Source organism: Botryllus schlosseri, chromosome 1, assembly GCF_051294905.1.
Source record: "Botryllus schlosseri isolate E-star chromosome 1, Bs_hap1, whole genome shotgun sequence".
In the NCBI taxonomy this organism is placed as follows: Eukaryota; Metazoa; Chordata; class Ascidiacea; order Stolidobranchia; family Styelidae; genus Botryllus; species Botryllus schlosseri.
The window spans coordinates 15,646,519-15,663,685 of record NC_137236.1 but is presented as its reverse complement, the minus strand read 5'-3'; the positions used below and the strand labels follow the sequence as shown (position 1 = coordinate 15,663,685).

The following is a 17,167-nucleotide window of genomic DNA, read 5'->3' as shown; positions in this document are numbered from 1 at the left end:
GAATCGAAATATTTTTTGGTAAATTAACCCTCACTCTCTTATAGCCTAAATTTAACACATCCACTTAGCTAAGAGCTTGTGTTAACAATGTAATTCACTGTGTACTTTTTAGAGATAAAATACGCCACGGAATATAGTTTAAACTTTTGGCCCGGCCCGCAAATCTATTTTTTGCTTCTCATTCCGCACGCCTAAAAAAACAAGGCGACCGATAAATACGAACTGCGTCGCTAAACCGCGCAGTTTACACAATAATTTTTTCGATTCATTCATTTTGTGGATGATCCCATATCGCTAATATCAGGTGTTTTTCAGCAGCGTATTGCATTCATAGTAAGTCTGGCGGTAATGGCAAATGGGCAAGGTAGCTCGAGAAGGGGCTTGGTCCGACTCAGAAACGCTTCTTGTCGAATAGAAGAATATTATTCGAGTTGGCGTAGTGCCGTAGTCGATTAGTTCACAGCCTTCGGCGCGAAAGACGGTAATCAACTTTCGGCACCAGCACGTTTATCTGGGAAAAAGAATGTTACTTCGACTCAGCAGACTAATTACCGTAAAATCACATGAATACCACTATCAACAACATTGTTCATTGAACATATTAATTACGAACAAACTCTCAAAACGTCACTCTCTAGTACCATAGTCCAAAAAACGGTTTCATGACTGGACATTTTGGGATGATTTTTGATGGTCCATCGGTCCGCCAAATATTTTTCGAATTTTTACCGGTCCGCCGGGTGAAAAAGGTTGAGAACCATTGTTTTAAACAGTGTTTTAAACAACTGCCTTCATAAAAAAAATTGTGTTTTTTTAGTTGTAAAATTAGGCCATAATGGTGTAATACTTTCCAAAAAACATGTTGCATGAGCCTATACGGACAACTACCAACCTATATAGCCGACGTATGTCGATATGGGAGGGTTGGAACCCTCAAAATAGTCGGTTCAACAGCATAATAGTACAGATATTTCGTCAAAGGAGTGATATTTACCCTGTATTTTCAATTGTCCCTGTCAATCCATTATGACGGCACAGTTGAATATTCGTGACATCATGGCTTAAAAAACAAAAACAAAAGCCATGTTTCAAACAAGGGCCCTGTTTTAAACAGGTTCGTTTTAATTGCAACCCTAATTGTGCTATACAGGGGATACCCTACATATTGATACGTCGATTTCACGTGACGCTCGACGAAATTTTGAAGATATGCTTATCTAAGTTGAATACTTCTAAATTAGAATCGTCGCAACTTGCACACTTGAGTAATCAAATACGATAATCAAGCGTTTGGTAACTAACCAACTCTGGCCGTATAGCTAGGTCTCGTCGTCTAGCTTTTCTGGTCTATATCGCTACCAGTAGGCATAGATTAATATGTGTCGCTTGGCACTTCGTTTAAAAGTTGAAACAATTTGAATCAATCTTCATCCCGTATTAAATTAGTTAGCAGATAGAAGTTGCACACCAATAAAGCACCAGATCATAATAATATTTTTGGTGTGGATATATCTAAATATCCTATATATTTATGGAGCATATCTCTCTCATCCTTATAGACATAGACATATATACAGACATTGGTGTAAGGCCTACTCGGACTGCATGCTTTACGACCACCAAACTTGACTTCGAACTACATACCTGTCGAAGCCGTAATAAGCACGGCCACAACTTCGCAAAACAAAATCTTGAGATTGAAATTTGACTTCAGTAACATTGTATTGCTTCCTACACAAGGCTCGAGCACTCATAACATGAAAATGCATTCGGTAACCATCACCTTTTCAAGACAGAAGAATGAATCACGATCTTGGTGGCACATGTTCTTGCCATTAGAAATGATTATTTCCAGCAGCTTATGAGTGGATCTCCTTATTCAGAGCTATATGAGAATAATCCAAGCAATGGTTTCGTCGTATACCTCACATGATTACGTGGCGTGTAATTGAAAATATCGAGAATGGAATTCGGGAAGCCTTGTCGTTAAAATTATTTTCTCAGAATGTAACTATAATAGGCGAGCGAAGGACTGTGCGTGTCTGTTTCAGATGCGAATTCGCACGAACTGAAACTTTTCTGGTAAATTTATCAGTGGGGTTAACTGGAACATACAATATACTGATAGGTTACAATCCTTTTCGATATGCCAGTATTTACACTGCGTTCGTCCGTATGCTATTTCCACTATCCAGAGATTGGATTCCGTCAGTTCTATAGAACTTCCTTACAAAAACCTTCAAGAGATCAGAGCGGTGAGCATTACCAAGTGGGATATTGATAACTTGCACTTGTACAATGTACGATGTACATATTAAATGTACGCTGCGCTCTAAATAATTGAGATGTGGCCTCAAGTTAAAGATAAAGTCGGGATAAAATGTGTCCGCAGCCATATTGTTCAGAAAGACACCGTAATAGTATACTGCAGCTAAAATTTAATTCTAACTATCGCCGTTTGCACGCAAGCTGCATAAATAAATTTCTATGGCGTCGCGGTTGCTCGTCGTTGCTACGAATTGCTGGCACGGTTTCTTTACAGTGGCACGTGATTTAAGTTTTTCACAATACGTTGATTAATCGAAGAGAAGAATACAAACTTGGCGGTGCCTTGCCTGTGTGGCAATCCAATTTTCAAATCCTCATTGTCTTCGTAATCGCAAGCGAGAAATGAACTCGTTTGGCAGTGATGTCCACGTTGACAAATTCGAATTACAGACATAGCAATCCACGATGCGATTGTGAGGCAGCGTGCTGGCACTGCCGTTACAAAATAGGCTTGTATAGCGCAACGTTATGTTAGACACGACGAATTTTGACAATTAATAAGTAAAGTTGATCAAATTATAGCAGTTAACAAGTTTCCCGGCCGCAAAAGTTATAAATCGGTTTGTTGGAAGCTCGGAGCTATAATTGAACTACGGGTGGCTGCCCGTATGATTTTTGAGATCTGGCTATCCTCGAGCGAGATACACGATTTGCGTGGAAATGCGTTTTGGATTCAATGTTGATTACATCGACAATGCGGAAGTGTGCCAAGTTTGTCAAACAAATCTTATGAATATATTACTGATCATAGGAGCTCAATTATAGCAACGCCTTTATTCGCTTACGGAATATTGGTAGGTCTATCCTATGATGTATTATTTTGAAGTTTCCAATACTGTACTTACGATTCATTACTACCATAAAGGCGGCTAATTATTAAACCTATATTGTATCGATCCAGAAATTGAACCGGGCCAATGTATAAATACTAGTTATAGTTATCATAGGAACGTCAGAATAAGCTCGCTATCGCCCAAATGGATTGAATTCAAATATTCAGTTGCTCGAATATTAACAATTAATTAAGCGATGATTAAAAGGACAATATGAAGCAAACATTGATTTTGTATATAATTGAACAGTAAAACACGTGGTAGCTAGAAGCTAGAAATGATTGTTTGTTGAGACGTCGATTCGCTACTCAAAAGATTTGGTGTTCTAGACATGGACGATATGAGGAAGCTAGAAATTGCCAAGTTTGTATCAGTTCCGTTGCGGTCAAAGTCCCATGCAGCAATTTTAACTACCATTTCACGACTTCACCTCGGCATCAAATGCGCATATAGTTACAACACACGCGCGTCCTCGAAGAACAACTATCATATGTTCAGGATGGAATACAAGAAAGCGCATCGCTCTATTAAGTATGGCGGACTTGCAGTGCGGGACAGCATCTCGTCGGCTATCCGACATGCGTCAAATCGATATACATGCAATTTCCACTGAATCAATACTAGTCCGCCCTCAAGATCACCTGACCGCAATCTGACATATCGACCTCGCCTATAACGGCACATGCTCCATTCATTATTGTCGCTTATACTTTCATGTTTTCTTTTCTTAAATCTAGTATGCATGCCTTTTATTTACATGCTGTACATGCCGAAATCAAATTGGGATAAATGCTGAATTACAACTGATTGCAATTTTGATACTAAAATGTAACTATAGAATGATGACTCGTCGCTATTGTCCAATGTAATGCCGCACACAATGGATAATGTATTGAAACAGAAAAGGATCGAAGCACTGGACAATAATGATCAATTTGAAAGCTTGATATACTTGGCATACGACGCGCAGCACGCCTCCATGTCGCCAGCACTGCGTTTGGTAGGTTGCACCTCATTCGCGGGAATTTCAAGTTCGCGTAGTTCAACAGTTTTAACATCAGTGCCCAACACGCCGCCGAATATATACAGCTTGTCGGAAAGGTGTACTTTGACATGTCGACATTGTATCTCTAAATTGTTCAAAATCTGCCATTGCCTCGTCTGTTCGTTTAGGAATTCGACTGTACACGTGACGCCTCCGAGAGCGTAGAGAAATTCCTTGTACCAAATGGCTGCCCCGTACGCCCTCCCCTTGATCATCGACGGAGATTGCGAATACTCTTTGTTTTGGAGTATCAATCTTGAAACAGAATTGCTTCCGTCTGCATATGTGTGTCCTTCCTGTCCGCCCAACACATATACCGACTTTTTATCGCTCGCGACAAAAAATCCCTCTGAAAGTTGCATATCTTCGTAATCCACACTGTGCCCCTCAACAGAGGCTATATCAAACATCATAGTTGACCGTTGACCATTATCACCCATTTTCCTGTGCAAATAATCTGATTATACTGTGACTTATCGCGGCCATCGTCTTTGTTGTCGCTTTCGTCTTCGTCGTCGCTACCGTCGTCTTCCTCCATCGTCATTACACATCTCCATTCTGTCCCGTTGAAGGCGTGCAAAGAAACACTGTCGCCAACGTAAAGTATCCCGTGATATTCCACAGCCTGGCAATGCCAGCCAACCGTTGATGGCAGTTCACCGGCTTTTTTCCACGTCTCATTACACAAGTCGTATTGGTAAACCACTTTAGTAGCTTTATTAATCGACGTGATGTGGCTCATCGGCGGGATCCTATTCTCAGCGGGAGCTGGTAGCTTGCCTGCGAAGTAATTGCGGATATGTTGCAGGCATTTCAGCGAGCCATCAATCAGATTCACTGTACAAATTCGCTTTTTAACGATTTCTCGCGGAATGCGTTGTAAATCGATCTTTAGAAATAGATCGTGAAACTTGGTTTTTCTTTCTTCGACATTCGCGTTCGTCCACACCACCAGCCCGGCCCATTTTATGAGCTCGGACGATCGAAACGAACCCCTCATCAAATCGAAACAATAATCCATCATGTCGTAATCCAGCAAGTTGATATGGGCAGACTTTACGAGCGCATATAGATTAGCATCACGAAATGTCAATATCGGCCCATTTAAAGCATCCTTATTATAGAGACGAGACAAGTTGATCACTTCCGCGAACGTTGTCAGATCAATGTTTTCGGCCAGGAATTCGACGCATAGTTCAGATAGTTTCGGCATCTGCAGCATTTCCGCAGCGTCAAGCAGGCCTCGCGCTAATAGCTTGGTGATCGCCACAGACCCCAAATAAATGAAGTCGACGCATTGGCTCAAAACCTCGGGAGTCATTGCCGAGGAGAAGTCAATAGATCCGGTGTTGGCTTCGTACGTGTCGTTCGAGAACATTGCCCTAAAATATTCCGTGGATGCGGCCAACACGCATTTATGCGCCATAACTTCGACGTGTCCGCATGTAATGGTGACGTCGCAAAACTCCCCATTTGCTTTCAATTGCGACAACAGATTGCTCTGGTGTGGTTCCGATTTTTTGTAAACGATCGTCATCTCAGATTCCATAATCTATTTTGCTATACAAGAATACCGGAAGATTGAAATGGGTGTTATAATATAGTGTAATATATTTTCCCAGTCGATCTCTTATTGTATTATTTTAACTTCGGCAATACAATTAGGGTTGCATTTAAAACAAAAATCAATTTAAAACAATCATGTTTAAACAAGGCCTTTGTTTAAAACGTGTTTTTTATTGTTTTTTTGTTTGTTTTTTAAGCCATGACGTCACCAATATATTAAATTGTGACGTCACAGTGGATGGGTATTCCCAATTGAAAATACAGGGTAAATATAGCTCCTTTGACGAAATATCTACGTACTATAGCTGTTGAACCGACTATTTTGAGGTTTCCAACCATCCCATATCGTATACGTCGGCTATATAAGTTGGTAGTCGTCCGTAGGCTCATACAACACGTTTTTTGAAGTATTTACACAATGATGGCATAATTATACAACTTGAAAAAAAACAATTTTTTTAAAGGCCTTTGTTTAGAACAGAGGTCTCAAACACGCGACGGCATTTGGGAATTTCAAGTATTCATCAATATATTCAAGTGCAATATATCTTTTTTTGAAGTTCACCCTGAAACTACAATAAAAATCGCTGAAATTTTAACAAACTTCATTATCACGTCACCATCCGGTATAATATCCGTTATTACTTCACATTTCAAGTTCATGATGATAAAATATGACCGTAAAATTACTCGATTTAATAGAAATGACTCGTGCTAAGTCGGGTCAAATATTACAATCAGAGAAGGACTTGCGACTCGCAACGGTGACTTGGTAATCGTACTGACGCAACAATCCATGCAACTGTCATGGAAAATAGTCTTCATTCTAATATAGGTACAATCAATCAATTGTGTTGAAAATGGACAGGGGATACGAGAAATCTTTTCCGAAGTACAATGTGGTACGATCACTAAAAAGATTAGGAAGCAATGCTATTACTATGGCTCAATAATTATATATTGTTATTGATATGATCCAATAATAAACGAAAACAAAATCTAACGCTGATTTAATTTGACTTTGGCAATGACAGTAACAATAGCCTAATTATCACGACTATATCAACACCAGGATTGGGCTACACCGCTCAAATGATCTGATATCAGATCAATCTTCTGTGGATTCAAAAATATTGTACATAAAATCGAGGCACATCAAAGGTGCAATAGCTGCAATATTATAACCCGATATTTTTACGATGTCATGATGCATCGTCTTGCATGATGTCTATAACTCATTATTTTAACAAATTATGCCCGCCACAAAAACAATTTTTTCAAATATTTGAAAATGTTATCTTTTTCCTTATCAAACGTGAATAGTACAAAGGGAATTACATTTTCACGATGTTTGTGGAATGCCTGTCTGCAAGGTCCCGTTAAATAGGACCTAGCTGGAAATTATATATTGCACGTCCCTATTATTGATGCTGCGGCCCGCGGCATCAACAAAAAGTAGCAAATTGACCCGCGAGCACATTTGAGTTTGAGACCTCTAGTTTAAAACATGTTTTAAACAAAGTGTTTTAAACAAACATTTGTTTTAAATGCAGCCTTAAATACAATAGTATTTTACAATGGGCGTCTTGGATAAGGTGTGACCAAAATTTACATCCGTCCAGCAAGAGTTTGAACCGCGTATTTCGAATATCGGTCAGGAACATATGGCGGACACAATGCTGTTGCATGAGAATAAAGGGGAATCTATATAGTGTATGAGTTCTTTAAATCTGCGAAGCATACCACGGAATGGTCATTGAGGTATGTCGCTTCGACATATAGGCTACTGCCACGCAAGTTCCAAACATCTGAAGCAGGCGACACATCTCCTCGTCGTTCAGAAAGAGCATTATCAAGCATTACTCGTCAAAACTCGAATCGATCTTTTAATCTGAATCGCGTTATCGCGAAGCATTATGAGAGCTTTACATCTGTCTATCATATTATGCTCATTTCCAAAAGCTATTTAGCCATTTCCATAACCGACAAGACGCAACAGTGTAGGTCTATAACGCCTATCTATCAAAATATGTTACCATAGTTGTGACCCAATATAAAACGTTGTGTCATAAAATCAACGCTCCGTAATACTGTAGAAACACATATGCTGGTATAAAGTTGTAAGCCCCTACTGCATAGCTTACTCACAACTGCATGAAAGTCGGGAAAATAATAATTTTATTATATCCCTGTCGTGCGCCGTAGCGTAAATGCGGAATTACTAGCCATCCACATAACACTACAATATTATTCAAATCGTCGTATGAATATTCGATTTCTTGCTAAATATGATGTTTGTATCCCATGAATGAAATAAAGAAGCATAATATTCGAATAAATATGACGTCGCTGCAATGAAAATCATAGCTGCTGAGTGAAGCGCCAATAAATATTCATGGCTCGCTTCTTTTGTTCAACTTTCTGTGCCCTATCGTAGATTTCCCTGGATCTAATTCAAGACCCTAATTAATGAATACAGATTTACTGGTGTCTGGACATTGACATAACCGAATGATACCAGAAATTAGTTATCCGCTTATTTGTTATAAACTAGATTTAATCCCCAACTACGGTTATTGTTACGGGTCGATATCAGTAAAAACATTGCAAATCTTTTGAATTGAATCCCTAATGAAACAATGGATGAATATTCAAATTATTCGACCGCACTGACGGCACATGGCGCAACTTCCTAACTCTCCTCACAAATAAATCTATGTCACAGCATGTTTGTATATGTAGTTCTACATGAATCACAAATGTTCGAATGAAATTAAAAAAAACGTCGATAAATGTTAGACGTAGTGATCTGTGGTTATGGCTTAGGACACCTTTCCACGTTTTCTTTGCACGTTCGGTAAATTATGTGTTACTCTGCTTTCTCCACGATATTTATACCAATTGACACAGCGACCTTGGGCATAGTGTTTATTTCTTGTCATGCATGAGTGAGTCTCTCATTTCCTGACAGCTGTTGTAGATATGAAATCGGCAAAGGTCGAAGCCTCTCGCTGCGGAATTGAGTGCAGCAGTTGATGATGTTCGGATGGTGACTTCCAACGACTCGGTTAATGCAAGCTCCGTGAAATTGACTTGCTGTTTGGTCATATTCAATGGTTTACTGGGGATATCGTAGTCCTTCACAATCGAGTGCGTCGTGATGTCGCACGAGATGCTACTCGCTAATTCTCCTCGTAAGCAAATTAACATCGCATCATGTCGTCGTAGTTTTAAATAGGATACGTTTACTCGAATTGCAACAAAAGGACATAGTTTGGCGTTGCGATCGTACCGCACGTACTGAGGACAGTTTCCTTTGGTTATTCGTTCAATAATTATGTTTCTCCCGTGGCCTAAAATAACTTAGGTATAGTACGCCACTTTTACTCTACCCTGACTACACAAGAGTTGTATACCAAACGCACGTAAAAGCTTAGCATCACGAGTTATTGCATGGTAATGCATGAGGGCGTCTCACATTTCCGCACAGTGTATCCAATTTGTATGGCAGTTTAGCATCGAAGCTGTCTGATTGACCTAATTCTCTAGCCATGAAGAAATGCGAGCACCGTTAAGGCGCGAATCACTTGGTGCTGAATCTAGCACCATACTGAATCGATTACTACTGAGCTCAGGAAATCAATTCTGACTACCGCATCGTCTCGCGTCTGATGACAAAGAAAAATGCAAACATCAGCTGGACGAGATCGACTTGATCTTTAATGTAGCACGTGACTTATTCGAGATTCAATTAGTACTGAGATCTCTATATCGATTCTGACCCCAGCTTCATCTAGCATTTGTATACGCTGTTCTCCTGGTTCTTCATCTACACACATGACAACTGTTGACTGAAAAAGTATGCGATGAGCATTATCGTGCTTATCTGCCAACAGCATACATACATGCCCTGTGCGAGACTGATTTCCGAGTACTAACGTGGATTGTAACAGTAGTGGCATATGTAAGTGTCCCCATATGGAGATGCACAAGGGAAAGCTCGTAACACAGACCGTTTTATAAATCAGATCGTGAGATCATGCGCCCTTATTTCAATACCTCGACGATAACGCAAGTTAGGCTGTGCTCAGTCAACGCAGGATATGCTTGAAAGTAATCTTCGTAACTGTCTTGAATTTGACATATAAATACATTTTCGTTTATCTTTCATTACGGACAGAACCAGGAAAATAATTATTAATTCTTTACTCAAACAATTAGATAACATAGTATGTAGTTGCTAGTTATGGTTTTCGGGTAACGAATATTCGAATTTAAAAAATACAGGATATTTTGTCCCGTTGCGATCGTACCGATGACGTAGGATAACTTCATACTTTACACATTTCCCCCTTACTACGTACTGGATTCATATTAAATGGAGATATTAGCCGCGCGCCGCGAGTTTCTATGGTGCAATAGTGCTAAACTCATTTTATCACAGTTCTGTTAGCTATGAAATCTCTGCTAATCTCGAATACTATCGATGTTGAGGTAAGTGCTAGAGTCTATGGCTACTGACTTTGTTAATTAAGGCGCCGTGAGAGTGACTTGCTCTGGTGTCATATTCGATGGATTACTGTAAATATCGCACTCATTCACAATCAAGGATGGGCTCTGGTGTCACACGAAATGCTCCCCACCATTTGTTCTCGCAATCAAATAGATAATACAGCATGCAGTTGTTGGTTTTAGTTGGTTACGGTTGTATTTTAATTATAAATATAAAAAAAAACATTGGAAACTGTTTCGCACGGGGTTCGTATCACGTATCACGTAAGCTGAAGTTATATCGTGTAGCAGACCTTTCCACTTTCATTCATAAAATTATTTGTTTCTCTTGGGGCCTACGATAACTTAGGTATAACGTAAGGTGTCGTAGGCCTCGGTTCTTGTGCTTTCATTTGCTCTCTTACTACGCAGGAGATGTATACCAAATTCACGTAAAATCTTCGCGCCATGGGTTTTACATGGTCATGCATAAGCGCGTCTCTCATTTCATCACAGATTATATCGACTCTGCATAATGCCTTAACATCAAAGTTTCCTGAGATGTCGGATTTTGGCGCTCTCCACAAGGAATAAATACACACATTTTCTAGGCGCGAGGGACTTGGTGCTTAATATATCACGTGATTCATCATCACCATCCTAATTTTATTGAAATTTTTATCAACTCAATACACCATAAGATTGTGATATGACTGATTCTAGATTCAATCAATACCGAGCTCAGGAATAGCTTCTGACTAGATGAGCTTCATATCCCATTTGATGACGCCATTTATCTGACTTTACACACGTGTCAACCTTGGATTGAAAAAAGCCATCGACGAGCATTATTCTGCATCTCTGCCAACAACAAGAAGATATGCGAGACTGATTTCCTGAAACCCGTAATATGTTTCACATTGTTTCAGTGACATAACACGATAGTAGTGAGTGTACCAGTATGGAGATATCAACACGGGAATCCGGTGCCGCATACACCTTTTATAAATGCGATCGGGAGATATCGCAGCATGTAGGCCCAGATGTAATTCCACATATGTCACAGCTTTTTGAATTTAGGAAAACACGGGCAACTGTTTGGCGTAATAATCATATATATACCAAGGCTATGGCTTAGAACACTTATTAACGTTTTATCTGGTATTCTGTTTCCACCCTTTCTAAGCAAGAGGATGTTTACCTATACCAATTAAAATCAAAACCTTGCGCAACGGGTTTTTATATATTGTCATGTATGAGTGCGTCTAATATCATAACAGCTGTTGTAGCTATTAAACCGGAGAATGTCGAAGCCGCTCGATGTTAAAGTGGGTACAGCGGTTGATGATCGTAGAATGATGAGTTTCAGCGACTTGGTTAATACAATCTTCGTAAGATTTACGTTCTGTAGGGCCATATTCAACAGAGCACGATTACTGGAATATCGCACTCATTCACAATCTTGAAGTGCGCTGTGATGTCACACGAAATGTTACCCCCTATTTCTTCTCGCCAACAAATAGATACACAAATTCAAATAGGTACAAATAAGTACAACGTATATCTATTTGTAGTTTTGAATCGGTTGCGATTTTTTGGATAACAAAAAAAAACATCGAAAACTGTGTCGTTTTGTGATCGTGCCCCGTACAGAAGGTATGACGTAGGCAGTGGCGGCTCGTCCTATAGGGCAACTGGGGCATTGCCCCACCTAAAATTCTGTTCAATAACAATTTAACCATTTATAGACGCACAGCAATCAATACATACCGAGATCACAGCGAAACCCGCGTTCTTCTTGTGCTTTCGCTTGCAAACGCCCATACATAGCGAAGTCTCTGCGAAAATCGAATTCTCTTCTGTGTTTTCGCGTTGTGAATGCCTAGCCGGGGCTTGCCCCGGTAGCGCTCATAACAAGCTTTCACTATCTATTCTCTCAAAGCCGCGCACAATAAAGAAACGGTGATTTACTCTCTCATATTCGTAAAATGGCCGAGCAACCGGGGCAAATATGCCTACTCGCCCTTAAGGTGTGATGTAACAATCGTATCTATATCTGAACTCGGTTACCGTAATATGCGTTGAGTCGACCTTTGCTGGTATAGGTCGATTTTGACGGTGTTTCGCACCATGATAATTCTTGAAACTTGGTATGATATGTCGTGAAGGTAGTATTTAACACTGCTCCAAGTTTCAGGCTTGCTACTTAAAGATAATGGTAGTAATTCCGTTTCCGAAGTTCAGTGTGTGCTGATCTATCATGTACATAGTACAGCAAACAGATTTTACTCAAAAGCCGGTATTGGTCTCCATTGATTTTGACGATGTTCTATACCGAGATCGGTCATGACATTTGGCACGGTAAGTGTTAGTATCGACCGCTGTAACAAGTTTTAAGTTTGTCACTGAACTATGTGGGTGGTAATTTCGTTTCCAAAGTCGAGTAAGAGCTGACTCTTCATTTATCGCCAACAAATTTACGCAAAAGCCGTTATTGGTCTCTATTGATTTTAACGATGTTCCATACCTAGATCTGTCATGAGCTTTCACACGGTATGTCTTGATTTTAGTATCGAACGCGGTGCCAAGTCTTGAAGTTGACACTCAATGATTGAGGCAGTTATTTCGTTTTCGAGGTCTAGTATGGTAGAGATGCGCGCTGATCTGATACTTAGCCTACCTACGTCATTGCGGATCTCACGCAAAAGCCGGTGTCGGTCTGTGCTAATCTATAGTCTGCGTTCCATAACGAGATCGGTGATGATATTTCCAATGGTATATCTCGATGATCGCATGAAACAGCTAACCAAGATTCTCGGTTTGCATTCAAATATTCACATAATTTTATGTTCGCCAATGTCCGTTTCACTGTGAAATTGTGGCCTTCAAACCATTTGCTTACAATCCCCTGTCAATTGCGATAGCTATTTCATTTTCGATGTCGGCTAACAGCTGATCATTCGATCAGCCTATTCCTCGATCTATTTTACTCAAAGTTCGGTGTTCGTCTGTTTGCATTGATTTTGACAGTGTACCATACCGGAATGGGTTATGAGATTGCGTATGCTACTTCTCGATGATTTCTTGTAACAGTATACTAAGTTACGGCTTTTATTCATGTATTTATATATTAATATATTTTCCAACGGCGATTTCGCAGCAGACTTATAGACAGTAAGCCGTATGTGTTGTGTCACAGTCTCCAGTTTCAAGGCCAAAATGTCCTACGTTGTTCCGAGACCGAAGTTCCGAGGCTCCTGTCCTTAGTTCTTCAAAGACCATTCAAATTGATGTTCTGGATTCAATATGACAGGCCCAATCTATGATATAACAATTGCGTATGTGTCCGAACTCGTTGACCTTTCCAGTTAGGCTTACGCGATCTCTCGAGTTCTAGTCATTGGAATTAGTCAGGTCAAGTCAAGTGCGAACATGAATCGTATTGAAACTTTATTCCGTACGTAGTTTACGCAGTTGCCTTTAGAGCGAAAATGAGAGGTCTAGAAGTTGTCCAGTCTATTGATCCAATCGTACGCCGGGTGCCTCCGCTTTGGTTGCCTATTATCACCTGGTCGTATAACCAGAGATGGCCACAGTCCGGTTCAGGAGCCGGAGCAGGATTTCAATGTTTTTTTACCTGGCCGGACTGGATCCGGATTTCGAATTTGGGGTGACGGTCGGATTTTAGGGTCTATCGATTTGCGTAATCTATAACTCTACCATGAAATCAAAACGCATGCTACTAAGGATGACCTGATACTTGATTCGTGGCATAGGGACGATTCTTAGTTCACGTACATTTTGTAAAATAATCCTTTGATTAAAAATAAATGAATAAAACATTTGTTACCACACTTCAAGTCACGGCTCACCGGCAAACCTCTCGCGGCACCTACGTTAAAATCACTATTGTCGGGAAATTCATGTGACCATCATAAAGTTACTTTTTTACGTTGGAAAACGCCATTGTGACGTCATGTTGATAAAAGTCGCTCGCAGCCCTTGCCCCACCACCCGATATTGTCACGAGCCGCCACTGGACGTAGGTGACTCAATTATTGGTTTCTCACGGGCCTGCAATAACTTGGGTACACATTATTCATCATAATCCTGATTTCTCTGCCTCCACTCTTTACTACGCAAGAGATGCATACCAAATGAGCGTAGGAATATAGACAACTAACCTACGGATAGATACCCAACACCCGTCGTCACGCTTGCTTGCTCGAAGGGAAATACTGCTCAGCAATCTGAACGCAACGTAATTGCTAATCCCATAGCTGACGACCTGAGCGCTCAAATTAAATAAAGTTGATCTTATTTGAAAGCTACAGTCGCGCTGATTCTGGTGATGTACATTAAACTTTTATCAAGGCAATGGAACCACCCCGAAATAACCTTCAAAGTCTGAAAATCGGCATTGTTCTAAACAATCGCAACCGCGCAAAGACCGTTGTTATGGTCATTGTGCTGCGCCGTTGCGATTGTTCAGAACAATGCCGATTTTCAGACTTTGAAAGCTACAAATCTGCCGTTGTCGCATCACTCGACCGTGAATTACGTGTTGCGCATCTATCCGTAGGTTAGTTATCTATAGTAGGAACTTCGCGCAACGGATTTTACATAGTCATGCATCAGTGCATCTCTCTTTTAATCACGGTGTATCGAATCTGCATCATGCTTTAGCATCGCTGTTGTCTTGGAAATCTCGCTTTGAACAGAGAAAAACGCGAATATTAATATTAGCGCGCAAGAACCTTGGTACTGAACATAGCTGGCTGATTCGAGATTCGATCACTGCGTGGACTTTCGATCTGAGGCCTTACTTCTGAGTTCGGAGTTCGGACCGCAGCTTCATATCGGATTTGATGACGCTCGTTCCCTGACTTGACTTTGCACACACGTCGACCACGGACTATATAATTCACTCGAATAGATGTCTCTCAGTGGTTCTCAACAGCCGGTCGATGGACCGGTGCCGATCCGCCAAATATATTGGAATTCGATATCTCAATTCCATAATGTAAAATGTTGAATGCTTGTCCATTAGTGATGTAAAACATCTGATTTTAAATAGATTTATGAATTTGGAACGCATTTTTCTGCATCGTGTCGAAGTAAAGAGTTCATGCATGGTCTATACTCAGTAGTGGCTTTTGGGGTGGGCGAGATGGGTGGTCGCCCGGGCCCCCTGGCCGAAGCCCCCCCTCTTTGGTTTATGCGCATTTTTCAAGGATAATAGCGAATAAACATGGAAATCCGTGTACCAAGCAAGAATATGATTCCGTACAGATGTGTCAATCATCATCAAATATCTGAATTGGTTAGAAAAGTCCCGTATCCCGATAATCATCACGTCCCTGCGTGCGGTAAAATTACTTAGTTTTGATCTAGTCTATTCTTGCACACATGAATACCTGGAAGAGAAACCATAACAGCAAACAGTAAAGTCACAATTTTCTCTCTTTCTGCTCACGTAATCAGATTTACCTGCAGAGCTGAGTGACGTGTTGGGCATCTAAACAATAATGAAACATCTTCGGGAGGACCCGTTGGTATATTGACTTCGTTACATGATGCTATTTCGTGCCCGCCTATATCTGGTATGTCAAGAGATATGGAAATCGCTAAAACGTATAAAAAAGTACTGATCCAGCTCCGGCCAAAAATGGAAAAGTCTGGCCGGATAACCAATCCGGCTCTGCACCATGCTCCGCAGTCTGCACCAACCCACACATACTTGGTGTATAATCGGGTGGCTATGGCGGCACGTTCAAATTTCGAGTAGAGAATTTCGAAATAACGACCCGCTAGTGGGGGCCCGAGTTTCGGGCTGAATGTGCCCATATCAAGAACTGAATCCAACCGAAAAGCCCAAAGCAAAAGATCATCGCTCTATTATTTTTGTTTTTGTGACTCGTTGCGAAAATTATGTCTTCCGCGAAGTTTTGCAGATTTGCGCAGCTTTCAAGTAGAACCATATGAGGATATAAGATGAAGAGAACATGTAATTCTGCCATAATGAATAATGCTACGAGCACTCTACGAGAACTCTATATATCCCTGCTCGCAGTGTAAACGAACATACGTGTGCCACTGTGCCTATTGTATACAATCCACTGCCGTGGAGTAACGGCAAAGGACAGCTTGGTTTTGATTCATATCAGCTAGCAGCGGTTGATGCTTATGAAGCGTCGATATGGAAATCGTCATTTGTAATTTGACGTGTACAAAATTTCAAATCTTTGTCAGATCTAGGCATATACTTCTCGCCTATAGCAGTAAAGTTCAAACCCCATTTAACTTTTTATATAAAAAGATATCAATAATTACGCTATATTTGTAAGTAGGCAAAGATTTGATTATTATCATCCACCTGCGGGGAGCTGTCTCTATTGTATTGATAACCTGGCACATGCCATGGCGATGGTCCTTCAATCATACTACAACACACCCCACTACTATCCACATGCGTGATAATAAGTGGTGGAATTTGAAATTTCGACGATTCTGCTATCAATAACCCGATATTATGTCGCACTATTTCTTTGTTCACGAATGTTCTTGTTCAGTTTATGTCAGGCCACAAAAGAGAAAAAGTCATCTTTCTTTTACGAAGAAATCGATTCAGTGTTGGGATAGAGTCTCTACCTTCAGGTCATAAGTCATCTCGAATTATTGCACATTTTGACTGAGTCAAGTCGAGTCACTCGATTTTTGGAGATGACTCGAGTCAAGTCAAGTCAAGTCAAGTCGTCAAGTCAAGTCAAGTCAAGTCAAGTCAAATTATCTTTACGAAATACGAGGTATGATTATAAGTCATTGCATTCGCCATTCAGGACAGAATATAGAATTAAATTGACATGCAAGAATGCGTTGTATAGCTCACGCATTCATAGAATTG

At 40.4% G+C, this 17,167-nt stretch overlaps 2 protein-coding genes across 2 annotated transcripts in view; both read right to left on the bottom strand.

The window, feature by feature from the left end:
• Nucleotides 1–1,836, bottom strand: part of LOC145433768 (uncharacterized) — a 28,553-nt gene extending 26,717 nt beyond the window's left edge. The window contains exon 1 of the mRNA XM_080310970.1: nt 1,645–1,836. Coding sequence (XP_080167096.1) covers nt 1,645–1,720 — 76 coding nt within the window. The 5' untranslated portion in view covers nt 1,721–1,836. The remainder of the gene's footprint in view (nt 1–1,644) is intronic.
• Nucleotides 1,837–4,615: 2,779 nt separating this feature from the next.
• Nucleotides 4,616–5,765, bottom strand: LOC145433775 (kelch repeat and BTB domain-containing protein 3-like). Its single transcript, XM_080310983.1, has one exon. The coding sequence runs from the start codon at nt 5,753–5,755 to the stop codon at nt 4,616–4,618; it is 1,140 nt and encodes a 379-aa protein (XP_080167109.1). The 5' UTR covers nt 5,756–5,765.
• Between the last annotated feature and the right edge of the window lie 11,402 nt (nt 5,766–17,167).